This window comes from Amblyomma americanum, chromosome 10 (genome assembly GCF_052857255.1).
Source record: "Amblyomma americanum isolate KBUSLIRL-KWMA chromosome 10, ASM5285725v1, whole genome shotgun sequence".
Taxonomy (NCBI): domain Eukaryota; kingdom Metazoa; phylum Arthropoda; class Arachnida; order Ixodida; family Ixodidae; genus Amblyomma; species Amblyomma americanum.
The window spans coordinates 85,971,866-85,998,970 of NC_135506.1; the positions used below are offsets into that span (position 1 = coordinate 85,971,866).

A 27,105-nucleotide genomic window follows, 5' to 3' on the forward strand; every position below is an offset into this window, starting at 1 on the left:
GATTGGTGAAAACGAATGTCTCGCCACGCGTTGGCAGCGACTTGAAGATCAATCCACACAGCTGTGACAGCACCACCGACCCTGCGATCTCTGCCCAATTGTTCCCCTTGGTTCCGCAGTAGGTTTCCATCGCCGCTGAAGCGGATGATAGCTACGGATAGAGGATAATTGAGCGGCTTTTCCATGATCTCCGGAAATCTTCCTCCGGAGATGTCCCAATGACCTCACGTGTTTGGTCGCCCTCTCCAGCGAGCTTCGAGCGACAACGCCGGTAGACGAGACTGGCGCGACGCGGAAGAAACGGTGCCTCCTGCGCTCCGTTGCACGTGTGTGTTCAAACATCGCCGCTTCGCCTCAGCACAATCTTGGCGCTCTCGTAGCGCAACTCATGTGCCACTTCGCTGCGGATGGCTTTATTAATGCGTACGCTTTTTATGGCCATTTTTGCGGTTTCGAGTCACCACGAGATTGTCATCACGATAACGTTCGAGTGAATTGAGCTGAAAGAAACAGAATGATCGCATTAAATAAAGCTTTAAAAAGTTTTGCAGCGGAAACCAGGAGAGGCATGTGGGGTAATATTTATTTCAGCTTAAATTTCCCACAAAATTAGCAGGGCCGGGGAAGAACTGGCGCATAATTTGAAAACACCGGAAGTGGGCGGAGATAAAGGGTGGTGCCAAATTTAAAAAAAACCGGAAGTGTGGACGGAGCAAAGCGTTTCGTCATATTTGCAAACGAAGCGTGGTGCCAAGCTTGAAAACTCAAAATTGGCATTAATGGAGCTTGATTAATTTAGGCAAACAGGGGAAAAGAGGGGCGAGGAGGCGTCAATGCTTATGCATTCCTAAAATGCATGTGACGCAGAGATCTTATAGTGATTATAATAGTGGAAGCTGCTGCTGCCTATACTGCGCCATGCAGTCGTTTCAGGATGTAATGTGGAATGGCGTTTCAAGGCGCTTGACGCTGTCATGTTGCGACCGCGCACACCGCCTGATAACCACCAAGCGGGAGGCAGGCGGCTAAGGCTATGAGGACGAGGTTGGCGACATGATCAGGGCGTTTTGGGCGCCAAATAATGCAGTGTGTTCCCCAGTGTCTCCTGCTAAACAGCTGCGTCAGTAAATTTAAATCGCATCTGGACAGCCACTGACTGCCACCAATCGGTATATTATGGGCGGACAATATTATACTGATAATAATACATCACTGCGCTAAGTATAAACTCATGGCAGAGACATCCAACCTTCCACAGCTCCATTGTGCTTGAGTTGCAGATCCCGACATGCAGCGGCACCGCGCATACATGTACAGAGGACATGATAAGACACATCAAACATGCACTGCTTTAATAAGTATGCATGCCCGCAGTAGCCGAGGTGTATTCCTGAAAAAGCAAGGTGTTATTTTCAGCGTTGGACATAAATGCACACTTTTGTGCAAGCAGTATTTGAGCGGCTTTGTGTGCGTTGTGCTCGTGTCCTTCAGCATTTATAAAATTGCGCGTTGAAGACGCGTAGGGACGAGAACCCATGGAAGCACGCAGAAAACGCGTCTACGCTTTCCGTAACAATTGGTGATGGCGTTCGCTGTGGCTAACGTTGCATTGGCAGCAAAGTGCAAGCGACCACTTTGCGCTCTGGTTTACGTACGCACTCCATCATTGCTCGTCTAGGCCTAATGAGGTATTCAGTTTTCTTGGAACCCCTCAGAACAGCAAAGAAGTGCAGGGTGTTCACGAGAAGATGTGATTTTTAAAAAGCGGCATTTTAGCTAAAACTCATTCTTTCGCGATCATGGCGACGGCATTGATGGGCGCCGTAGCGGTTGTGGTAGAATTTGTCTATACAGTAACTTACTTAAATTTGCTAATTTACGTTTAAATTTTTGCAGTTCGGCGCTTGGTAGCAATTAGAGAATTGCAGCGGGCCATCAGAGCCCTTAGATACGTCTGAACAGCTGAAATTTTTCGAGCCATTGCACTAAGGGCAATTTTACAATTCTACCCACCCGATAATTGATATATGATACCCTGACAGCCTGCTCTTGTTCACTAAATGAAAACTACAGCCTAAGAGTTAGTACACAAGGATTAATTCATATATCTAAGTTTATCAGACTACAAATGGATTATGACGTCGGCCAATTCTGTCGCTTAGAACATGAAAGAATCATTTTAGCTCGAACAGCCTATGAGCACACCGTATATTTCTTCTCACCTCCTCCAGAATTTCAAGCCAGACCCCACTGACCCCCATACCTTCGGTGTCAGGCATTTAGAAGGCTTTTACTTATATGTGACAAATACTCAGTGTTTGTCTTCTTTTACGACACAGACTAACAGGTGCTTCCTGTGTTTCACAGGAAGTGCCTGTCCTGTGTTTCGTGTTTCTTCTACTCGTCCTAGTTCCGTTGCGCTTTGTCACTCTGTGTCGTAGCAGTATGAACCAACTAGCCCACACCAAGTTCCTCTTGTCTTCTTTGTTTACGCCACCTGTGTTGCCATCAATATCAAGGGGGAAGAGCGGACTTTGTACAATGCTTTGTTTGGATGGCTGGGAATTGCTTGCCTCTTTAACTCTTTAGTTTTAGAAAAAAGTGCCTCCTGCTTTCATAACTCTGCACATTTTGTTTCAGAGCCACTAGTTTCATCAGGCTGGGTCATTGAGGAACTCAAGCCCTTTCAGGTATGGACCTTGCATCGCCCACGAGCACTCCTATTGCATTGTTCCTGTCACGTGCAAAGTTGAATGTCAATAACAATTGTTCGTGCCTAACAAATTTTGCATCCCTAAAGACCAGTGTGACTTGTTAGACACATTATAAATGGGGATGCGTATTTACAACAGTCACTCAGGGCAACTGTATCACACAGATAATTCAAGATGCTCGCAGTTCCTACATTGCATGCATTGAAACGCGAAAGCCGTATCGCGGGGCAGGACATGATGGCGGGAACTTCCACTGAGCATGTGGGCGCCACCACGACTGTGCCACAGTGACATTAGCGAGTGTTTATTTCTTGATTGAAAATACAGGTTATGTCCCTCTTTTTAGGGTACTACATAAGAGGGGGGCCAGTAAAAAAGCAAATATTAGTCACTGCATTATACTGAAAATAAGCACACAAAAAACAAACAAGAATAACAAAAGAAAAATATACGCGGAATATTCTATTTATTTTGCGAAAAAATTTTTACAACGCTAGTGTTGTCCCTAGACTATAGAATGATAAGTACTGGGAAATCGCTAAAGCTAAACAAATGCATTGAAACAAAATTTTAGGGTGCATAAGTAATCATTGCAACAGACGCATCTTCATATAAAAAAAAGAATGTAAGAAAGGGTGACACAATTAGGACTGTGGGTTATGTTATATGCCATTCAAACTACGGATTAGCTCTTGAAATTTAGTTGTGTCCAATTTGGTACTTATATTTAATGGCACATGGTATCATTCGATTATGGTGCTTCAAATGAATGACGAATCTGAGCATTTGAAGTTAAAGGCCGGCTTTTTCTTATGGTGACAGAGTGACAGCGATGGACAGCTCGCTCTCCAGACAAAGCTGTGGGGGCCCAAGCGCCTTACATTGGATGCGAAGACTCTAACAGGGAGGGTGGTGTTTTGTAGAATATTCGATTGCAGGCTAGGAGACTTCGACATGCGAATGATACGGCAAGCGCACCACAATCAAGGCGTGGTTGTGACTCATTAGTTTTTTAAAACGTGCTATATATGCCCAAGCATCAGTCACTTTGTTGGCCCTCTGTTCCTCACTCTCTCTTTATACTGTGAGGGATTGTACACTCTTTAAAATGATGTTTATAAGCGGTTATTTATACGGTTCATGTTCCACTCAAAACAAGCCAGTTCTTTTAATGGAAACATAGGGAAGAAAGATTGCATGACATACGTGTGTTGCGACTGTATTCTGTTTTGCGCTACACATATTTGAGCACTAAGCGTCGAGTACATGCTGCGCCAGAGTCACCAAGGCCAGCTTGTTTCTCAGCTGGTCAGATGTCAGCCAGGCGCGCTTGAATGGGGGTGTGGAGTGCGCATTAAAGGAGATTCAACTGCTAAATGGCAGGAATAAAGGATATGTTTCAGGTTAACGTGGGGTTGCGGGGAAGTTGGAAAATGCAGGATGGGGATGGAAGAATCAGGGTGCTCTCTTTGGCACCGAACGTTATTAATCGGCGAATACTCGGTTCTTAAATTCCGTGTTAAGGTGACATCGCGATTCTCCCAAGACTAGATATAGAAAATTTTATTGAGAAAGGGCTTTGAATTGAATGAAGCGAGACTAATCTATCTGATGTTTTACCAGCTCCTGGAGCATTTACGCTGTGTATGGTATAAAAAAAGTTGTTCAGACGAAAGAGCTATTGACAATTTTCGCTACTTACCACCTTCCCTTACAAATAAAATTTACATATGATGCGTGTGAGAATATTTTAAGCGTGATTTGCGGGAGACAAATGATGCCTTGAAGCTTTAAACTCACCTTGATTTAGACGATGGAAACAGCAGGCTGTTTCATTATTTTAAAGCCTCCAGACCCGCACACAATTATTTTTCGCTCCCTGATTTCAGAAGAGACCAAAGGCCTAGTGCGACGCCCCACTCGGAACTCGTTGGTAGTTAAGGGCACAGGGTAAGGTAAAATTAGAAAAAAATCGTTTTTTTTTTCTTTTGGAATTTTAGAAGTTCACTTCTTTCTACACATGTTCCATGATCGCACTTTCCTCAGAAAGCCATATTTACGGCTGAAAAACGCTTTTTCCGAAACCAAGTAGTGAGCGGCCACGCCCCCTTTCAGGATTAACGTCAATTTTTTCAACCAAAAAGTCCACCACCTGATTTCAAAACTTGTCTAAAATCAGCTACATATAAAAAATTGTCTGGCAACTATTGTACAGCTCCTCTTTTTTAGCCAAGACAATCCTGAGACGCTTTGCACGTTTTTTCCACGTTTCTGCAACCTTCATGCAGCTGCGTCCGAGTGCTATCCCTTTCGATCAGTATTGTAAATTGTGCCGGTGTTGGTTGCTGCTGATAAGTTGAGATGCCCAGGGCAAAGAAGGCCTTCGTCAGGCGTGAATTTCACGGCAACCGCTACGCTCATCGTGAAAAAGCAAAAGGATGTCCACGACCGAATGAGATCCCGAACGCCGAACGTGCCAGCTCCTCGACATCGAAGCTTTCAAGATTTTCTCTGTGCTTCCAGGAAGAGGATGTGCTACAGAGCAGCAGCCAATATGCCTTAATGGACATGGACGGCATTTGTGCCGCAATTACACAGATTTGTGTGTGCAGAGAGCGCGGTGGAAGTGTTGAGCTCATCGAAATTGTGACAAAACGGGTAGGTGTTGCAAGCGTTTACAGTTTGAACTGTGAAGTGTGTAGTGCCGCACAACGATTTGAGACGTCGAAGAAAACTACTTCTGGCCTCTATGAAGCCAACCTCAGGTTAGTGTATGCCTTGAGGTCCATTGGTAAGGGAATGGCTGCAGGAAATATACTCTGTGCTATGCTAAACCTTCCTAAGCCGCCGACAAAGTTTGCGAAATACAATCAAGAGCTTCTAGGTCACATCGAAGCTGCTGCTCAGGAGTCGATGAAAAGGGCAGCTGACGAAGCTGTGCAGCTGAATGAGGGGGATAAAGACATCGCAGTTGCTCTTGATGGAAGCTGGCAGAAGCGAGGCCATACTTCCAATAACGGCATAGTCTCTGCGACCAGTGTAGACTCTGGGAAAGTGCTGGATGTGGAGGTTTTGTCTAAACGTTGTCCAAAGTGCAGCATCTAGGGTACAAACAGTGACCCCCTTCATAGAGAGGTGTGCCAAAGCAACTACCAAGGCACCAGCGGTGGAATGGAAGTCGCAGGAGCACTGAAAATTTTCGGCAGGAGTGAGGAGCTTCACGGCGTTCGATACGTCAAATCCCTTGGGGATGGTGACAGCAAGGCTTTTATGGCTGTGAAGGCACAAATGCCATATGGTGATTCCGTTGAAATATCCAAGGTTGAGTGCATAGGGCACGTGCAAAAAAGGATGGGCACAAGGTTACGAAGGCTAAAAAAAGGAAACAAAGCAGGAAAACTCTCTGATGGAAAGAGCCTCTCGGGCCGAGGCCGACTGACTGATGCAGTAATAGACAAGCTCCAGACGTACAATGGTTTGGCCATCAGAAGAAATGTAGGAAACCTGGATGAAATGCGGAAGGCCGTTTGGGCAACCTTCTTCCACTTATCGGCCACAGACGATGACCCATGCCATGGACTTTGCCCAAAGGGACCTGATACGTGGTGTGCCTTCAACAGAAGTCAGTCAGAGGGCAAGCCATTTTTCCAGAAGGAGAGTTTGCCTGCATCTGTCTTGGAGGCTATCAAACCCATTTATAGGGAGCTATTGAAGGCTGAGCTCCTAGAGAAGTGCCTGCATGGGCGAACTCAAAATGCAAATGAGTCGTTCAACCATGTTGTTTGGGAACGCGCGCCAAAGAATGTGTTTGTTAGGCTTCGGACCCTACGGATGGCAACACTGGATGCTGTTCTTTCATTTAATGATGGTAGCATCGCACGTGCCAACGTTTTGAAGGCGTGTGGATTGAACCCAGGGAGCAACACCATCAAGTGGCTGAGGGAAGCTGACCATAAGCGCATGTACTTTGCGGACCGAGCAACACGACAGCTTACAAAAGAGGCCCAACAGTCAAAACGACAAGCCGAAAAGCGAAAAAATGACGGCGACAGTGGCTACGAAGCAGGGGGCTATTAAACCAATTACTATGGAGGCGTTTCTGTGAATAAAAAATGGTTTTTCACATCTTTTTTCTCTTTACGCTTTATTATCTCAAAACAGTGTTTTTTCTTACAAAGGTACCATTATTTCCAATGCCTTTCAGACAGACGGCTGATTTTTTTTTGCAATCATCTACATAAGTGTTGCCAACTACTGAACTAGAATTAAGCAATTTCACTGAGCAGTTATTCTGTTATGAATTTTGAAATGCGCAAAGAAAGGCCAGATTTGTGTACTACCGGAAAAATTTTTATTAAAAATCGAATTTTCAACACATTTCAAATATTCTAGTTCAGTAAAAAGAGCACAAAATTTGGCAAACAATGATATATGTATTATTAGGCTACTGTTATTAATTAGTGAGAAACATGTACCTCAACATGCCCTAAAATGCATGGGAAGTATAGGGCTTACCCTGTGCCCTTAAGGGTCTTAACCCGTGTGCTCCGGAAAGCTTGGGAACACGCACGTCGTCAGATAACTTTCTGAAGCTTTGTTTGTGATGCTAAACCCACTCCTCTTATGGCAACGCACCGCCGTGTACGCGATCACCTTTCAGCTTGGGCACTAACAACGCACCCATTCTATGCACACCTGTGAATTTCAGGTGCCTGGAGCTGCAGTGAGGAACCAGAGCTGCAGAGTGCCTGCCATTCCATCCTCTACATCTCTGGTCCCGCATGTCAGTCCTGGGAATGCAAGACCCTATCCTGCAGTAGAAACAACCTCGCGAGAAATGTGGCGCATCGAGGAAGGTGAGTATGTGCGCGTTTTTTTTTTTTTAGCTAAGAGCTTCACTGCACCAGCTTTTCCAGCCGTCAGCTGGGACGCAAGCTTGACCTTGATTGTAGCTAGAGGTCAAACCATGAGCATAAGTGGTGGTAGTCAGATTTGACACATGACGTCAGCTACAGCAGGGGACACTAGGGGCTGTTGCACCATCTATCTCGACTTTGACCTTTGGTCACGCGGGAAAGCGGGAAAGCGTCTACCCGCATCGCAGGCGCAGGTCATGAAAGTGTGTTCTGATAAAACACAGGTGCACTTTGATGCGTTCAGCGGAACGCTGGGTGTGATCGATGTCAGTCCTGCCGTAGACAGCGGCAGATGTTCGCTCCGTCACCGCGTTGAGGAGAAGAGGAAAGGAGGCATCCAAGGTGTGCTGCCTACTTCCTGCGTGACGTCACACAACTTGAACGAGCGAAGCCGGAAAGCGGGGTCTGGAATCTCAACCGCAGGGAATAAAAGTTTGTTCTGCATAAAGAACCTGTGAACTTTTATGCGTTTAGCCAAAAACTAGGCGTATGCGACGGGGCGCCTGCCGTGGGGACCACCAGTTCCTCGACCACAAACGTAACCAGGGAGATGGAGCTTTTTGTTCTCACCCAGGGTTAACCAAAGCTAAACCACCAGCAATATTTTTTTTTTTTACCGGAAGAGATGCGCGGGTTAAGAACTATATACGAGCTGTTATTCAGACGGCAGTCATTGAAAGAAGCACTGCGTGCGGGGCTTTGTCTGTCCTCTCGAACCTTTCTTTCTATTGTTGTTGGGAAATATTTTCATTCTTTCCGTCAAAGCTGTCGTGAGGAACCCGCCCTAAGATGGCTGGGATGCTCAAATGCATCTCCCGGCACACAGTATACAGCATCAGGTGTGTATACAGTGAGCTCACAGCCTGATCTGCGACAAGTGGTTTGTTGTGTGGACAATTGGTGGAACCAAGCGGCGTCTTTTAAGGTGCACAAACCGCGTGAAGATTTCTTCTTGTTAAAGATGACCAAAACTGGAATAAGTGGTAACAGTCGTTGGTACAGATACCACGCACGTCCTTACTATGCGCCATTACCTATAGAATGTGACCCATAGCGGCGCCTGCCGTTTTTTTTCCTGCATATCTTTCTGCGTTTGCAATGCCAGTACATAGCTTCCATAGACATCAGTGGAGGGATTTCAGTATATGCGTGTTCGTGGAATTTGGCTGCATTAAGCACAGCAATAGCCACGGTAGGATGCTTACGATGAACTTAAACTTCATTGAACGAATGTTCCCAGAGGTATAGCGCGGGAGAGCGAAGGCGCGCTGAACACAAAGCAACCGAGGCTACTTGTGGCATGAATTAAACCTGCCAGGTTCGGTCGTGGGAACCGCAACTTTCAAGCATGTCGCGCACCCCATAATAGGTGAATCGTAATTTATTATTGTCGGCAGCATGACAACTTCGAAATCCTCGCTGAGTAATCTTCCGGTTCGCGTTGATATGGAGATCGCCCAAATAGCCGGACCAGGCGTATCCCGAAAAGGCCTCATCAATTCCTCTTGGGAACAGCGCCGAGCATAATAAAGGTTCCTTAGGCCACCATGTGTGCAGCGAATAATGACACATCCAAAAGCGTTGTAGGTTTTATGTCCGCGATTTTTATTTTTTTGTTCTGCTTTTGGTGACTTAGGTTGCGCCAGTCGATGCTGACTGCAACTTTACAGGCGGGCTGTTGACGACAAATTACCTGAATGAATCTATAGGCGTGTGCAGCTTGTCATGTGACCTTGCTTAGTCTGTCCTCACCTGGGGTTTCGGCATTCAGCATGCTATCCCAATCAGCCCAAGAAACAAATGAAAAGCGCTGAGGCGAGGCCGAGGTACTGTATGTCGAGCATGATGCAGCTGAGACAGCCGCGCTTCCTGGTGCAGCTGAGACAGCTGATGCAGCCGAGCATAATGCAGCTGATACCCATCCGCGCGCCGACTGTGTTCTGGCAGCCGCGGCTCACTGAGTTATTCAGCATTTCGTTGAAGTGTGTTTTAGCATCCAAAAAAGTAAAAATGCAGTAACACTTGCGGGGAATGCTTCATTAACAACTCAAGATTTGTTCGCCGAACTCAAACAGCTTAGTATCATGAAAACTTTTTGCGCTGCCTGCTGTGAAAATGAGCACTTCGTCGTCTTCTGACTGGCTGGCAAAGAAAGGAAAGAGATGTGCGGTTGTGACGATATTTACGGATTCGTTCTAGAATTACTGAGTGTCGGATAATGTTACGTGTGATTCTCGGGAGTAGGCTGATATAATTGTGTGTCCATCTTTCCATTGCGTCATCAGGGTCGAATGCTCCAAAACTACAATACCTTCTCCTGGCGATGAACATGCTCTGTTACGATCAGGTGTGCTTTGTAGCCCTCGTTATTGGGGTGGACAGCGACACATCAGGAGACACCCTAAATCGGAGTATACTTAATCTCCGCCTTAAGGCGGAGGTAAAAGAGAAAAACCTCGGCATGCTGGATTGTACAATAAGCACGCAAATATTCTGATGACTAACGGAAACGTGTTGTGGTCCCCTTGGCTCCTCTTATTTCGCAACTAGCCACTGAATACACTAGACATTTTGTAAGAGACCGCAATACAAGGACAGTGGATCAAACGCCTGTCCTTCACTCTAGAAGAAATTTGTGTTTTTTTCAGCATTGTATTCAATATTTGATAGCTTTGAAACACCGAATGCACAAAACCGGCAAAAAGAGCTGCGGCAAGCATAGGAACAAAGAGCGCGCATTGATTTTATTGCACCCTCTCGGCGAGTCAGGCAGGTTACCTTAAAATGCTGCGTTTTAAATCAGGAAAGCAGACTCTTACCCTTATGAGCTGCTTTGAATGAACAAAGTTTCGTCCGTTTGCACACGATACTGATGGTACAAGTTGACAAAAATGTACACGAAAGCAAAGGACTTGAGCTCAAACGGGAGACGATATGTTTCGCAGTATAATATACATGACGCTCTAGAGTTCCGCATTGATAGCCACATTGGGAAGTCACAGCACTGTCTGCGCGAGTTACTTGAGCAGTGCTTCATCCACGTAGAGAATGCCGGAAGTCGAGGCTTCTAATCTGCCTTCACTAGTGTTCGGCCGAAATCGTGTATTCTGCCTCGGATGCGGTATACATGTGGAGGCATTTCCGAAATGCTGACCGCTGTACGCAGATTAGATTACTACAAACGTGCAATTTTTCACTTCGATCAATTTAATGCAAGTGCCATTCAGGTGCCAGACTCGTGTGGAACCTTTGATAGCCCTATGCGAGGTTAAGCCCGTAGAAAGGTGTTGTCGTTGCAGCTGAATCCATGCCGAACAATTGCCAAGCCAAATAAGAAAGCTCATGTTTCCGGCATTTCTGCGTCTTTCTATGGTAGATTTTAGCTTTTTGTCTAATATCGAGAAACTCTGCGCATGTAGCATCTCTAGCGCTTCCCTTAATGCGTTGGAAATAGCAGTAGCTTAGAGATAAAAATTCACGTTGATGAAATTATTTGCAAACCTAAAGGTACGTAAAGGAACCCAAATGTTATTTCTGTCCCCTCAGCGCTTTAATTTCATTTCTACATTCTGCCTGATGTCATTTATTTTCGCTGCCCCGGATCAGACGCCTCCATAGTGATAGAAGATGCCAGGGCTAGCAAAAATCTTTTCTTTCCTTTTGATTTTGATTTTTTAAAAAAACACTACCACCACCACCTCAAGGTACCGGCAACTGGGTTTGACCTCTTTTGTTCTGAAGTCCCGTTTCCGATTGTAAAAAAATTATTGGGCTGGCCGAGGCCGAGTGGAGTTGGAGCGAAGTACTTCTCGCGTGGCTGGCGACAAGTTTATTGCGCAGGTGGAAACATTGTATATCTTGTTAAGAAAGTCGGATCCGCTGTCTGCAACGCTCCGGACTCATCTGCACTGTTACTTTGTTCCAGGACTGTATGTTACAGGCGAACAATTGCCGCCTATTGTCGGATCGAAGGCCACACAGGTGAGGGCCACATTGCACTCTGTTATGGAAATCCATGCACTGCTCTTATTAACATGAAGTCCATAAATTATTAGTTTGTTGGCGGGTAAAATAACTGATATAAAGAAACTGTTTTGTGAGATACAGTGACCGCTTATACACGGTCATGCCGGCTATGTTGGCGCACGTCATGAACCGAGCGCGGTAAATTTACAACTGGCATTATTATCTAAAATTTCCCCACTATGTAGCTGCAATTAGCATTGCTTAGTGCGGCCTCAGTGCATCGAACATTTCTGATCAGTAGAGGGGAGCGAATATCAGATATCTTTAGATAGCTGACCGGATGCACTCGTATTCGATTCGCAGAGCGAATTAAGTAGTACATGTTCAAAATGCTTCCAAACGAATCGACAGCGCTCTTAGGTTTTCGAGTATTTTTCGAATATTTGGCACCATGTTCAAACAGAAACACCGTACTTACTATTTTTTTTTCAAAGACAGGTTTAAAAAATTATTCGTATACTCAGAAATTCTGGAGAAAAGCATTTTTGAGCGAAAAACAGTTTATGATCGCAGTTTTTTTCATATAATGTGAGACCTCACTTTAACAATCAATATATCCGCAGGTCATCTCACAGCAGGAGAGGCAGAGTGAATGCGCGCCTGCGCCCGAATATATGCTTCAGGACCACTGGGAGGCTCCTGGGAGCAGCGGTCCGGATCAGACCGAAGAGCCGGCCTCACGGGAACAGCAGCGTGACGAAAAACGTACGTTTACGACTGGCGATTGACATGAGATTAGAACAGAGGCCTGCATGGATGAGTGCATATAGTTATTGATACCGCAGTAATTAGACGAAAGAATATGCAAAGACCTCTATGTGCTTGCCTCGCTGATCTACAATACGTAATTGGGAAGCAGTGTTCGTTCCTTTACTCACGCCACTCCTGTGGAAACGGATGCAGGATGTCCTCTGTGACGTATTCGCGTCAGAGGGATTTCCTTCCCAATGTAGCGGCGACCGCACATCACGTGACCGACGTTCTTTGCCGGTGCCGCGATGACACACACACTTGTAGTGTGGGTGGGGTCGGGGGCGGGATACTCACTTTTCTCTGCAAAGCGATGGAAGGTTGCTTTCAGTATGAATAGTGTTTCTGGTATGTGTTTACAACACTGTAATATCAGCGGCAGACGTTTACAGGATGCATCTGTTTAAAAAAAAACAGTACTTTTGAAGCATGCCTTGCTGTTTATTCGGCTCGTATCAGCGGATGGAGCAAGTTCTAGTTCTATCGGCCACAAAAGGTGCCAGGTTACGGGCTATGACTATGCGGGAAAAATTTATTTGGATCTAGTGACGTACACTAAATGCGTGAAATGTCTGAATGTGTGTGGAAACCAACATGCGTCATTAGCTAATACTGGGTGGCTGAGTCGTGAGGCGGCGCAACGGTAATTTTTTTTTCCGAGAACACGCATGCCGAAAACTTTTAGGGCCGGCTGTATATACGTTTCGTACAACTTCAGTCTTGCGTTTAGTTCACGCACCTTCACCAAAACATTGTTCTCCTCAGACTCGCATCCTGTAAAATTTCGCTGCGTATAGTGAACTTCAGGATTTTCGAGGTGCATATTTATTTGCCGCCGCTTTAGTAATGCAGTTGTGTGATTTCAACAGTATTTACTTTTTGTAGATATCTGGCCTTTTTACTGCCACGATAAGTCATTTACCAACGAAGCTGCTGCGATCTTTAATCATCTAAAAATATGCCTCACATGTCTTCTAGGTTATGACGGAAGCGGAGGGGTTGCACCTGCTGACTCCACCAGCGACACAGCATTGGCTGACGTGAAGTGCGAGGTATGTGAAGCAAACACGGATGTTTATAATACCTCTCATGGACAGTTTTGACAGGTGCTCTCTACTTTTAAAAGCGCAATCGCGGCCCAGATTGAACTAACCAAGCTGTAAAGCACTGGCATCCTACGGCTGTTGACGGCATTCGTTAAATGAAGCATATAAGCGGTCCAATATCAATAATACAACATTATTATTTACATAAGGAGTACAATCCATCATAGATGCAATGAAATTCGTTGATTGGCTGAGAGAGGTCACGCGACTTGAAGACGTTATCGCAATGTACCCACCATGCGTCGAGCACTGCTGCTGCAGCTAACAGTTCGAATATGGCGGTTGATGGACTGATAATTTCAAAGAAACTGATGCAAACACGCGAAGAACTCACAGTACAACCTGTGGCTTTAAAGCTTTAAAAGAGGTTAAGGCGTACCCATAGTTTCAATCTTTTCCCCATTCTAACTGGCCAGACTGTCTATGCGTACTGTATATAGTTCTCCTGGCAGAATTCTATAATGTTCTACTGCGGCTTCGTGCTCACTGTGCTTGATTGCACTGAATTCAGCACTGACAATAGCAGGGAAATGTTTCCTTTCGGCACCATTAATGGGGTGATAATCGCGCGATGGCTGTCACGACCGCCTCTGACTCCTTTTCTCACGGTAGGAAGAGTTTTTCTTAAGGCATACAGTTGAACCTCATTGTCACTAAGTTGAAGGGGCCCGGCGGTTACTTTGTTATAGCCATAGTTTCGTATAGCCCGTGTTGACCGAACTTCCAGCGGGAATCCTCATTAATTCGTTATATCCGTTATTTTTTTAAAACAGTTTCTCTGTAAGGAGGTTCGACTGCATTTTATTGCTTTTTCGTAACATGCATGACGGAAATCAGATTAGTCTTGAAAAATAAAAGCGCCGATTATATTTCAAACATATGGCGATACCTGCTTGAACGCGACATTCCGTCCAAAAATGCATCATCTCATGTGCGTGCCAATTCATCCGCCAACTCATAGTGCCCGCCCATTTATGTGTTATATATAACATATTAACCACGCCGTATACAAGGATTCGAACATTTTTGGAGGGCACAAGCTTCAGCCGCTTCTATCTACACTACACTTCACAAACGCCTACATTACTGTTCTGGCGGGCTGCACGAGTCAATTCATTTTCTCGCGCACATTTCTTTCATGGGGAGGGGGCTACCGGTTACTTAATCGCAAACACGCTCCGGGATGACGACCGCGATTGTGGCACAAAACACTGCAATCCTAGCACTAACATCTAGCGCACCAAATTTAATGTATATGCGAACGCCCAGTATGAAGTACGGTGCCTGGTGAACACGGCTAAATAATATACGCAGGTGATATCGAAAGACGCCAGTCTCGTCAGTAAGAACATGTTCGAGTTCCTGGCGTCTGGAAAGTCCACAGTCAAGGGTGTCCCGGTGGGAGTGTTCACGTTGAAGGCGCTGCCCGAAGGACTGCACTTCGGCCCGTACCACGGAGTCAAGGTGGACTGCATCGAGAGTGGTGGCTGCACCTGGCCGGTAAGCATGTCCGGCCAATACGTAGAACACTCAGACTCGGGTTGTAAAGGGTCTTATAGACAAAGGTCAAAACAGTTGGTCTGTTATTGCACTATGCTGCTTGCGTTATTACTCTCTCACATACTTTCAAGTGCATTCGAGGTTAGTTTTTTTGTTGGGCCATTTTATGCTGGAATACATGCAATTGTTGTTTGAGAGCAAAGGAGTGCAGCAGATGATTGCAGTTCCATACCACTTATCGAGAATTCAATGAACATGCGCACTTTCCAACGCTATTGTATAATACTGTACGGCTGCACAGAGAGGCACCGTTATTATAAAGTTAGAGGAAAAACAAAATGTGTAACGAAGCTCACCTAGAGTTGTTAGTGCCTCGTCATTTCGCCAAACTTCTTTGGCATGAGGCAAAACCATGCAAAAACATGAGGCAGAACCATGCGACATCGCTGAGTCACCAGATCCATTATTAGAGGCCTTTTTATTTTCATACCAGAGTCACACCGTACAAGAGTCGCACTCACAGGTCAAGCTGGAAGCTTTAACGTAACCTGAAGGCTAAGCTAAAGGGTTAAAACTAAATATTTATTTGAATCAGGAATATAATTATTCTTTAAACGAACTTCAATATCTTGGACAAGCTGAATTCAATACCATTCATGGAATATAAAGGAAGCTGGTTGGTTTATATCGCTGACACTGGCACTACGCGCGCCGCAGTGTTGGTATCCCGGGCTGACCTTTTTTTCCCTCATAATAAGTTGTCAGCAGACAAAAATACCTTGTCACATGGCGCTCATTGGCCTCAGAAGCCTAAGCGGGATAAAAAAAGTTACCATAACCATCATCATCAAAATAGGTACTATATTTTTCAGTTCAATATTTTCAGAAAAGATACTGCCCTGGTTTTATTTTCCTACGCGTTGCTGCGAGCGATCGCGTCCGAGACTGACTACGGCCATTGATGGGAGGCCCTCGAAATCTCCAGTGTTCTATGCTGCTCTGTTGACTCGTACCGGGAGCCGGCAAGCAGCCAATGCGCATGCGAAATCACCCTGACGGCGCCAAATGGCGCCAGGTGCCCGGCAGGCTGCGCACATGCTGTAGCATCCGAGCCAATCAGCGCGTACTCGCAGGCGGTGGGCGGGCTTCTGGTACTTCGGCAATGGCAACAGGGTACATGGTACGCTTACCGTGTCCCGATGGCCACAGAAACCGTCCATGCAACTGCGCTGTGGCCTTGGAGTGGAGAGACTGGTCGGTTCGAGGGCCCTCGATATGCCTATGTGACCGAGGTATCAGATTAGAACACGAAATGCTGGCCCGTTCCGGACACTTAAAATTTACGCCACGTTTTTTTTGCGTCTGTTGTTTCACGTGAGTACGGTAGCGAAAAAGTTTGACTTGAGCGTTCAGACGGTGAAACCGTTTCGTTGCGCAGGTGCACCGATGTGTAAAGTTCTTCGTGGTAGACGGCCGCCAACAAGAGCGCGACCACTGGATGAACAACGTGAACTACTCACCCAGCAAGCACAGACAAAACCTCGTGGCCTTGCTCTTCAACGGAGACATCTACTACCGCACACTAAGAAATGTCGGCCCCGGCGAAGAACTGCTCGTTGGATATTCAACGTTGTTCGCCGAAAGTTTGCTGGGGAACCCAAGAGGACGAGGGGCGTTGAAAGAAGGTGAGCAGAAGCTTATCCTGCACTCATTAGCTGGTAGATTATAATCGGTTTATAGCGTATGCAAGCTACGACCATGCCTGATTTATCATCATCATCACCAGCCTGACTACACCCACTGCAGGGCAAAGGCCTGTGCCATGTCTCTCCAATTATCCATATCCTTTGCCAGCTGCGCTTATCCTATTCCTGCAAACTTCTTAATCACACCCGCCCACATAACCTTCTGCCGTCCACTGCTACGCTTGCCTTCCTGTGGAATCCACTCCGTCATCCTTAAGGACTGGCAGTTATCTCGCCTTCGCATTTTATGCCCTGCCCAAGCCCAATTCTTCCTCTTGATTTCAACTAGGATGTCATCAACGCGTGTTTGTCCCCTCACTCACTCTACCCGCTTTCGGTCTCTTAACGTTACGCCTCTCATTTTTTTTTCATGGATCGCTGCACTGTCCTTATCTTAACCTGAACACTTTTCGTTAGCTTCCAGGTTTGTGTCCCGTAGGTGAGTGCCACTAAGATACAGCTGTTGTGCACTTTTCTCTTCAGGGATATCGGTAAACTGCCATCCACGATATGAGAGAACCTGCCATATGCGCTCCACTCCATTCATATCCTAGTTATTTCCCTCTCATGATCCGGATCAGCGGTCATTAGTTGTCTAATGTGGACGTATTCTTTTACCACTTCCAGCACCTTGCTGCCAATAGTGAACTGCTGTATTCCTGCTAGGTTGTTAGGCTTTTGAACATTACTTTGGTTTTCTGCATGTTAATTTTTAGACCCATCGTTCTGCTCTGCCTGTCTAACTCATTGATGATGATTTGCAGTTCACCTCCGGAAGGACTCAGCAAGGCAAGGTCATCAGGGAATCGCAGATTATTTGGGTATTCTCTATGAACTCTTATCCCCAACAGTTCCCAATTTCTGCCTTGGAATACCTCCTGCAAACAGGCGGGGAATAGATTTGGCGAGATTGTGTCTCCTTGCCTGGCACCCTTCTTTATTGGAATTTTCTTGCTTGCTTTATGGATGACTAAGGTAGCGATGCTGTTCCCTGTTTCAATGTGTCTGTCTACGTTGTTGCGTCCCAGAGTTCACGCTGGCCCAAAGATGTATTCATACCAACTGTCCCAGAGGAATGCCATTTTGCTATATATAGCTTCCAGTATGTCGATAAAAGGCTCTCTTACACCTAGATTCTGCAATGCCTGTATGGCTGATGAGATTTCCACTGAGTCAAATTCTTTCTCGTAATTAATGAAGGCTATATATAGGGGTTTGTTGTATTCTGCACATTTTTCTTACATCTGATTGATAGTGAGAATATGATCTGTTGTAGCGTATTCTTTAGGAAAAACTGCCTGATCATTTGGTTGATTGAAGTCTAATGTTGCCCTGGCTCTATTCGCGATTACCGTAGTAAATATGTTGCAGGAAACGGAGAGTAAACTAATCAGCCTGTAATTTTTCAAGTGCGTGGCGTCTCCTTTCGTATGAATTAAGATAATGTTTGCGTTCTTCCAAGCTTCTATTGCGGTTGAGGTCAGCAGGCATTGCGTGTACAGAGTGGAGTTTTTTCTAGCTCGATCTCCCCTCCGTCCTTCAACCGATCTGCTGTTACCTGATCCTCCCCAACTGCTTTTCCCCTTTCCATTGCTCCTAAGACTTAGTTTACTTCCTCTTTCATTACTGGCGGGATGACGCATTGGTGCGAGCAACTGTCTCTCTCATCACCATTCTGGTTACTATGGCTACTGCGTAGATTTGTATACGACTCTTCATCTACTTCAACTATCTTATCTATATTCCTAATGTCATTGCCCTCCTTGTCTCTTAATGCACACATCTGGTTTTTACCCATGCTTATAGTTTCCTTTTACCACTGTTAGGCTGCCTCTGTTCTTTACAGCATTAAAGATCGTCTCTATATTAAACTTCCTTATGTGGACTACCTTGCACTTGTTTATTAACTTCGATGGCTCTGTTAGTTCTATTCTGTCTGTAGGGTTAGGCCTCTCATGGTTTGGCGCTTCTTAATCAGATCTTTTGTCTCCTGAGATAGCTTGCCAGTAACCTGTCGAACCGTCCTACTGCCTACTTCTACTGCGCACTCCGTAATGACACTTGTCAGATTATCGCTCAATGGATGTACATTAACATCGTCTTCATCTGTTAAAGCTGAATATCGGTTGGGCAGCGATATCCTGAATTCTTCTATTTTCCTTCTTACTGCTAACTCGTTAATGAACTTCCTCTTCACTAGCTTTGTCGTTTCCCTCTTCAAGTCTAAGCTAATTTGATTATGCCTGATTATGAAGACTTCGAATGTCAGCAGGGACGGCGGACATTTTTATGTAAGGGCATCTGGGCGAAAGGTGAAGGAACACCGACACATTGCATTAATCACAGGGAGATTAAACTGTGGATAAAAGGGGATGGGTGCTTGCGTTTCATGTATATATCCTTAGAGCATGAAAAGGAGCTCTGAATTTTATGCATGTGTACCGATGCAAAGCTGGTCGATAGCGATTCTAGAAAAGGCACTGCCTTTTTATATGTAATGTATATATTACCAACTGACGTATCTGTGCGGGTTAGTACCATAGCGCTGCCTTTGTTTTGCGAATAGGCAAAATATTTAATAGATCAAATCAAATCAAATTCATTTCTTCTTTGAAATGGTACAGACAGTGGAGGTGCAGAAAAGCTGCTGCACCCTTTCGCTTAGCAGCGATTTGAGAGTAAGTCTTATAAAACAAAGGGAATTTGTCAGCATATTAACAGGTATACAATAATGAAACTACAAAATTAAGTGAAACAGCATTATACAATATTGAATCGACTTTCACACTTGATAAACAAAGATCAATACCAAAGAAAAAGAATAAACATATCCTAAATTTCAGCGTACATAGCACCAAAAAATTTTTTTGACGAACTAAAGAGGTCAACGTTTTTATACGCGTATGTATTTAACAGGGAGGGAAGAGTGAATTGCAGGCATTCTCTTACTCAAATTTATGCGAGGAGTCGGCACTACCAAAGTCTTCACATACCTTGTCGTTTAGCTGGTTTCTCGGGCATGCAATTTAGCAAGGTTTCGTATGTAGTTTACATTCCTACGTGTTTCAAGTTTAAATCGAATACTTAGACGATATTTATACAAGTTGTGCATTTTTACCGCGCCACTTTGTAGAAAAGATCCGCGCTTGGCGAGTCCCAGGCGACATAGTAAATAAGACAAAGGCACTTTTTCTGTAGAATATTGATACATTGAAGACAGCTATCCATGGATGTTCCCCACACAAAGTGGCAGTAGTTTAAATAGGAGTAGAATTTGGAATTGTAGAGGAGTAACTTTATTATTCTTGGAATAACATATCTAAGCCGACTTATGACCCCAGTCAGTTGAGCCAGCTTCGTTGCTATATCGTCCATGTGGTGACCCCAAGTGATTTTGGAAGAAAAAACTACTCCTAGACATTTAAATTTTTCAACCAAATCTATGCACCGAGAGCTTAGTTTACTCTCTATGAAAGAAGGAAGCACTTTATTTTTGGGACGAAAAATAACAACTTATGTTTTCTTCTCATTAATATGCATACATTTGTATTCACACCATTTTTTAATTCAATCATAGTGCCATTGCATTCCTAAACAAGGAGATCAAGAACATTTCCAGTAAAAAATATGCTTGTTTCATTAGCGTAGATAATAAATTTAGCAGCGGAGTTAATGTTAGAGATATCATTTAGATGCATATTAAAGAGAACTGGTCCCAATATGTTGCCTTGTGGGACACCCGAAGTAATACATTTTGCTTCAGATTTCATTCTGTCTATGCATACACCTTGTTTTCTGTGTGATATGATTTCAGAAGCATCTGGGTCTGTCCTCGAAAACCATAACACACTAAGTTTTTTAGGAGTATTCAGTGGTTTACTAGATGAAATGCCTTCGAAAAGTCTACGAAAACACCAATAACAAAGGCCTTCTTTTAAAACAAGTTAGTATATATTCCTTTTGCTCGAGTAGTGCTAATTTGTTTGATTTATTTTTACAAAATATAAAATGATTTGGTGACCAAAGGTTACGCTTGAAAATGAAATGAGACAACCTTGTATCCAGGACTTTTTCTAGAGCCTTTGAAAAGATAGGGAGTATAGATACTGGTCTATTATTTCCGAAATCGTTAAGGGAACCTTTCTCATACACAACCATTACTTTGGCTATTGGCATTTTGTCAGGAAATATACCGGAAGTAAAGCATAAATTAAATATATTCCCAAGAACAGGGGCAATAACTGCTACAACATGCTTCACGGGTGTGACTTGAATGCCATCAATGTCACAGGCATGGCTGTTATTAAGCTTCTTTATGACTGATATAACATCTTCTGCTGTAACCGGGTTCAAAAATATTGTATTATTTTTGTAGGAACTAACTTAGCTAATGGATTCATGTGATAAGTTGGTATGCGAACAGGTTTTAAAAAGTTGGTAAAGGCATCTCCTAGCTCTATTCCAGATATGTCTTTATCATCAAGCCTTAATTTCAATGGGGCAGGGTGCGGTTGCTCGCGCCTTACTAAGCAATTTACTCTTGACCACAGCAAATGGTGGCAACCATTTTTAACTTCGAGAAATGTCGTGTACTATTCTGTGCCTGCAAGATGTAGCTTTTTTATTAACCTATTCCTGTATTTCTTAAACTTACTTAGGTCATCTGCTCGATGTGTGTGTAAAAAGATCACGCAGAGCTTTTCTTTCAGTTTAATTTCATGGTGTAACTCAGATGCTATCCAGGGATAGCGAGTTTTAAGTGTTTTTTTTCGGGTACTTTTAATGGGAAGCAAGAATGGTATAGTGGCGTAATGATTTAAATAAACTTATTGTAAGCCTCATTTACGTCACTGGTAGTGTCAGTGACGAGATTTTGTGTCTATAATATTTCCCCATCAATGTATTAAAAATGTGAGCACGTGTTACACTGAAATGTGGTAACAGTATATATGTTTCAGCGTTTTTCTTGTAATATGTTGTATTTTTCACTTTTTTTTTCTTTACATGTTGTGATAAAATATGCTGTGTATGAACTTTTTTTTACGACATTCCGCAAACTGCCAATGAAAGGGGGCCTGCGGCCCTGTCAAGCTGGCTTCTGGCAGCTTTTTCTGCAGGCTTCCTGCATCATGTAATGTGATGTGAATAAACTTCTTCTTCTTCTTCTTCCTCTATCCTACTTAACTTGTGCCAGTGAACTATAAAGTTAATTGAGCGTTGGATCGGTTATATATTGACACGTGGCTTTTTCTTTTCGGCACTTCACAGGTCCAGTCCTATACATACATACAAACATTGGAAGATGATCACTGAGTGCACATAATATTACACCTGAGTCAGCCATTGGTTGGGAGGAGTTAGCAATGAGCAGATTGAGAAGGGACTCAGTTTCTTGTGTAATCCTAGTTGGAGTGGTTACAAGGTTAATGAAGCCGTTCGAAGCCAAGACAAAGTCGAAGTGTTTAACCAAAGAAATGCCCCTCAACATATCAATATTAATATCCCCTTCAGCTATTAGAGTGTATTTGCCATCTGTTAAAAAGAAAAAATGCAGTCGTACAATTCCAAAAATATAACCACATTTCCCCTTCGGAGGACGATAGCAAACCGAAAACATGAACCCGTTGATAGAGACAGATAGGACCTCAAAATCATTAGTAAGTAGACTATACGAGTCCAGTTTGTTGTATTCAATGTCATTAGACACCAATAAGGCTACTTCACCCCCACGGATACGAGAACGGTTGAAGTAGCAAGTTGTATATTTGGTCATCCTAAAAAGGTCAGAATCATTTGTGCTCCATGTTTCACTGAGCATGATCAGGGGAAAAGGAACCGAAAATTCACCAAAGAATTCCTCAAAAGACATTGCCTTGTTTTTTACACAGCCTCCATTCATGTTAACAGCTTTAAGCGATGTCGGCGGAAGATACGAAGCAGTGCGGTTCAGATCGCTGGGCAAATAATAACTCTTGTCCTGCATTTTGGTTAAGTTTCAAGTAGAAAACACGAAAGATAGGATCAAAAATGCTATACCTGATCGAAATCGCCATTTCCCCTCACATGAATGGCACTCATTCCCTCACTTTTCCTACCGAAAACCTTTCTGTTGACATACAAATTAAACTTATAGCCTTTATCTTTGGCGCAGTCTTACGTTGCTTGAAGATGTTCTCTGTTGCGGCGTAATAAATTTTCTTGCAAAAAAATTGGTGGATCGCTTTCCTCAAGGTTCTTCTTAATTTAATCCAGTTTTCTCTTATCGCTTACCTCCTGGAACGCACATTGATGCCTGGCGCCTTATCACGTTTGACTAACAGTCGATGAACGTGTGCAATTTCTTGTTTCGTCAAATGAGGCACTCGAATTTTATCAGCCACGTTATTTAATATAGCTTTCAGGCCCCGGTCTTGTGCTTCTTTTATTCCATCTACTTCAAAGTTGAGCTCCCTGCTCCTGAATTCGAGATCATGTATGTCCTTTTCCAACTGGGCTTGGGCTACCTGTTTCAGGCCATCTTTTTCTTCAAACACAGTCATCCTCTTTTTAGTTCTTTAATGTCAGCCTCTTGATGGCTGAAATTTTGCTCAAATTCATCGAACTTCGTAGATATGAAGTTAAGGCTCTCTCTCATACTTTAAATTTTTTTCTGCCAGAGGCATCAGCCATTCTAGTTTTTGAATAATTGATATGAGTGCGAGTTTAGTATCTATACTATTCAGGTTAATGATGTACTATTCTGTTACTGCATTAAGGGGACTACCATGCACAGAATTGACACTTAGGAACTGATGCGAAAAAGTACTACTGCTGGCCTTTTCCTCTCTGCCACGGTACACATTAGGAACACTGAATTTTCTAGGCAGTTCTTTACTTTACATGTGCTCTTTCGGTCCTCCCACTGCTCGGTTCTTTTTCAGAGGACGTCAATATCATTCCCTTGCACAGCCTGTTCCTCGCCTGTGAGAAGTGCGGTGACCTCTTCTCTACGCAGTACAACTTGGAAATGCATACCCGGCGGAAACACTGGCGTAGCACACATGGAATCCACCGCTGCACGTACTGCACCTACACGAGCAGTCGCAAGTAGGCCTTAAACCGTTTTAAGTCGCCATTTCTTGCTTTCCTCCATCGTGGCTAGTTAACTGGAGAGATGTCCCTTCTGCTGACGAGCGACCTTTTCACTTTTCAAGCCATAATTACCTTAAGAAGCACAAATCGTGAAGTCGCCATACAAATACACATTCAATGCTTGAATGCCACGATTTTGGGACCAAGCACAACGCAGTCATCAGCATCACTTGTAGCAGTAGTGCACTCGAAAGTGTCCCTTCACACTTTTTTGCGCGCTTTGTGTTCATTTTCTATCAAGAAACAGTGCCCGCCTTTTTCCAGCAAGGTAAGAATTACAGTTCAAACTATCCTGGCGGTCGCACAGGTTGCATTCGTTGTTTCCGAAGTTCGTAGTAAGTGAACTCCTAATAATACACCCAAATTTTAAAATCACAAAAAAAAACAGTTTTATTTTTAAAAAGTGAGTTTGTGAGGTGTGCACGACTGATACTTGAAAGCAAGCTCTATCAAAGTGCATTCTCAGCTGTCCACGGTGGTCATGTGCTCCCTGCCAAGAACATTGCCGCCAACAATCTGCTTTAGGGATGTGACATAACTAATTAAGGTTGAATCGTTAAAGGCAGGTGGCAATAGGTACGCCTCCTTGTCGTGGTCTTCATAATGTTCCCAGCAGTCTGGGAGAGCTCGTACTTTGCGTACAATGCTTCATCAGTTCGTGGCTCAGTGATGCAGGCGTTAAAGAAGTCACCCGTGCCGGCCAGCTGCGCAATAACGACACGTTGCCACAAAGCCCACGTGCGTCACCGTCGTCTGCCATGCCTGGATCATGCGGCGGTGAAGCTAGCGCAAGTACGCGCAGAACGTATTAACTGGACAGCCTGCCTGGGCTTTGTCTACTCACGGTGGCAGCGCAGATTGTGGAGAGCAGATTGGGCCGGTCACGCTTGCCACGTGATCCGCTGGGCAAGCCAGGCATGTCACGTGACAGCTATTCAAACATCTCTAATCGCCACCTTTGGATGATCTCCTAGCCCGCTCTAATCTCACTTGCACTTTAGAGGCTTTCCTCCGCCGGCACAACCTTACGCAGTTATGAGCGTTGTATGCCTTACCCCGTCTGCGCGCACTTCGCCGGCGAGTTTTCGTAGTTTTATTGCTGCCTTTTGTTGTTGTTTTTTGGGTCTGTAATTTCTGTTCAGAGTGATGTCACCGGAGCAGGGTGGCGCTGTTAGCCATCCACGGTCACGGGAAGCGCGGGTTTTTAGACAGCGGGGTGGAGTTCAAGGCGCCTCCTTGTTCGTCCTAACCGATTGCGTTATGTCTGAGACGCGTTGCCATTCCTCTTATACACAATTTTACGGTAGCGCCACCTTCATTCGTAATAAGCGAGTGTTCGTTATATCCACGGCCATTATTTGCTGCCTCCGCTGTATAGAAATTTGTAGTTTGAAGCCGCTTTTGCGGTGTTAGAATGGAGTGAATCCCTCGGGTGCGAAACGGCCCACCTGGTGCTTTTCGCAGCGGCCACTTTTGAGGAGTGGCACAAGTGTACGAGCCGCCCGCAAAATCTGGTCGTCTCGTGGCCAGCCCATCATAAGCGCTGACCTTTGTTGGGCACTAAAGAATTTAGTTCGACATTGCACGTGTGTGTTTCAGTACTTGCAGAGCTTAACTGAGCAGTGGTGCCTCAGATACTCCCCAATAAGCCTGATTAGCATTATTGCTGAGTCGCTCACATTACAACTGAAGTACGTGTCTACCGAGGTTCCCTTAGCAAGGACATAAGAACTAAACCTCAACAGGAGAAGTTCGCTCATTGGGAAGAACTGCGTCACAAACAGGCAGATTCGCCTGACACCTGCGGCAGCTATATAGATCGAAGGTGTGAACGCCATTGACGAAATAATAACCTTTGGGGTTGTGCACATAAAAGTAGACACCTTTCACCTGCTGTGTACCTTGTAACCGTTACTGAATCACCGGGAGCCCGCCACCGCTGTTCAGCACGCGCTGTTTAGTCGTGATGCTGCACGCACAGGCGCAGCTGCCGGGTACCTTGTGCCATCTGGCACCGTCAGTGCGATATGCGAACGTGCATTGTGTGCGCGGGTTCCCAGTACTACGGTATGGTACCGCTAAGGTTAACATGGTACAACATATGCTAAAGGTGCCTACTAACGGAGGCATCGGGAGCAGAAATTCGTAGTCGTGTGGTAATTCTGCTTATCCTTACCCTTCATGTACGCAGGGCTGATATCGCCAGGCACGAGCATACCCATGTTGACAAGCGAAACTCCTTGTGCCATGTGTGTCAGAAGAGGTTCTCCCAGCCGGACAATCTCAAGGTTCACATGAGGATCCACAGTGGTGATAAGCCCTACGAGTGCAGCCAGTGTGGCAAGAGGTTCAGGCAACGCGTCCATGCAAGGAGGCACGAGCAGGTCATACACTCCCGCCAGTACCCGTTGCACTGCCCACGGTGCGGGCTCGGTGCCGAGGACGTCACCAAGCTCAGCCGCCACACATGCAAGCCGGTGGCCACGACGGAAGGTAAAGAAGTATTCCAGCGGGGCCGAGGACGGCCACGCTTAAGGGCAGACGGAAGTGCGCCAAAGGTACGACCGAGGAACACAACGGAGGGTACGCCTCGTCAAGGAGGAGAGAAGCGGGGCCGAGGTCGACCATGTAAAGCAGTAACGCAAGATGCGTCAACGTCGAGACCGCAGAAGCCTACAAGACTTGCACTACTGCAGGAAGGATTGAAGCCACGTCGAGGCCGACCACGTAAAGCAGTAGCGTAAGATGCGTCAACGGTGTAGTGAGATGTAGCGTTCTCTACTTAATAAATAACCTTTTTGTCACATTCACTGTCCGTCTCCTTTCCTCAAATGCAAAGCAAGAAGTCAAACATTAGACCAGAAGACGAAGCCGTAGACAAGGCCCCCGAATGTGATCACGCCCGATGACAGCCTGTCTTGACAATGAAGGGAAGGTAATATGTTGAGTCTGCCAGGGAAGCCGGAAATGGTTTTTGATTGGGGGGGGTCAAGACATCAAGCTTATTTTGCTAGTTATTTAGCGCTCATTTACAGGAGTTTTTATTATTTGTATTTTTCAATGTCCAAAGGTTGATGCAAATTGTCACGATGTGGTTAGGACATTCCAGCAGTCAGGAAAACAGCGAAAAAGCTTCCAAAAGAACCTGTATAAGAGGCTCACTTGCGCCCGCTAAGAACTGAATGACTCGACGACGGCGATACCACAAGCTTGCTCG

The 27,105-nt window shown here is 44.9% G+C and overlaps 1 protein-coding gene across 1 annotated transcript; it reads left to right on the forward strand.

Annotated features, from left to right (window-relative positions):
- The first annotated feature begins 4,961 nt into the window (after positions 1 to 4,961).
- Positions 4,962 to 26,693, forward strand: LOC144108518 (uncharacterized). Its single transcript, XM_077641734.1, has 8 exons — positions 4,962 to 7,570; positions 11,556 to 11,611; positions 12,220 to 12,361; positions 13,385 to 13,458; positions 14,827 to 15,012; positions 16,451 to 16,697; positions 23,678 to 23,843; positions 26,080 to 26,693. The coding sequence occupies exons 1-8, from the start codon at positions 7,402 to 7,404 to the stop codon at positions 26,630 to 26,632; spliced, it is 1,593 nt and encodes a 530-aa protein (XP_077497860.1). The 5' UTR covers positions 4,962 to 7,401; the 3' UTR covers positions 26,633 to 26,693.
- Positions 26,694 to 27,105: the final 412 nt, after the last annotated feature.

Bases quoted from the DNA above. Each gene is read 5' to 3' on its own strand.
- LOC144108518 (XM_077641734.1), top strand. From the start codon at position 7,402: ATGCACACCTGTGAATTTCAGGTGCCTGGAGCTGCAGTGAGGAACCAG. The intron at 12,362-13,384 runs GTACGTTTACGA...CATGTCTTCTAG, and splicing joins ACAGCAGCGTGACGAAAAAC to GTTATGACGGAAGCGGAGGG. The intron at 16,698-23,677 runs GTGAGCAGAAGC...GTTCTTTTTCAG, and splicing joins ACGAGGGGCGTTGAAAGAAG to AGGACGTCAATATCATTCCC.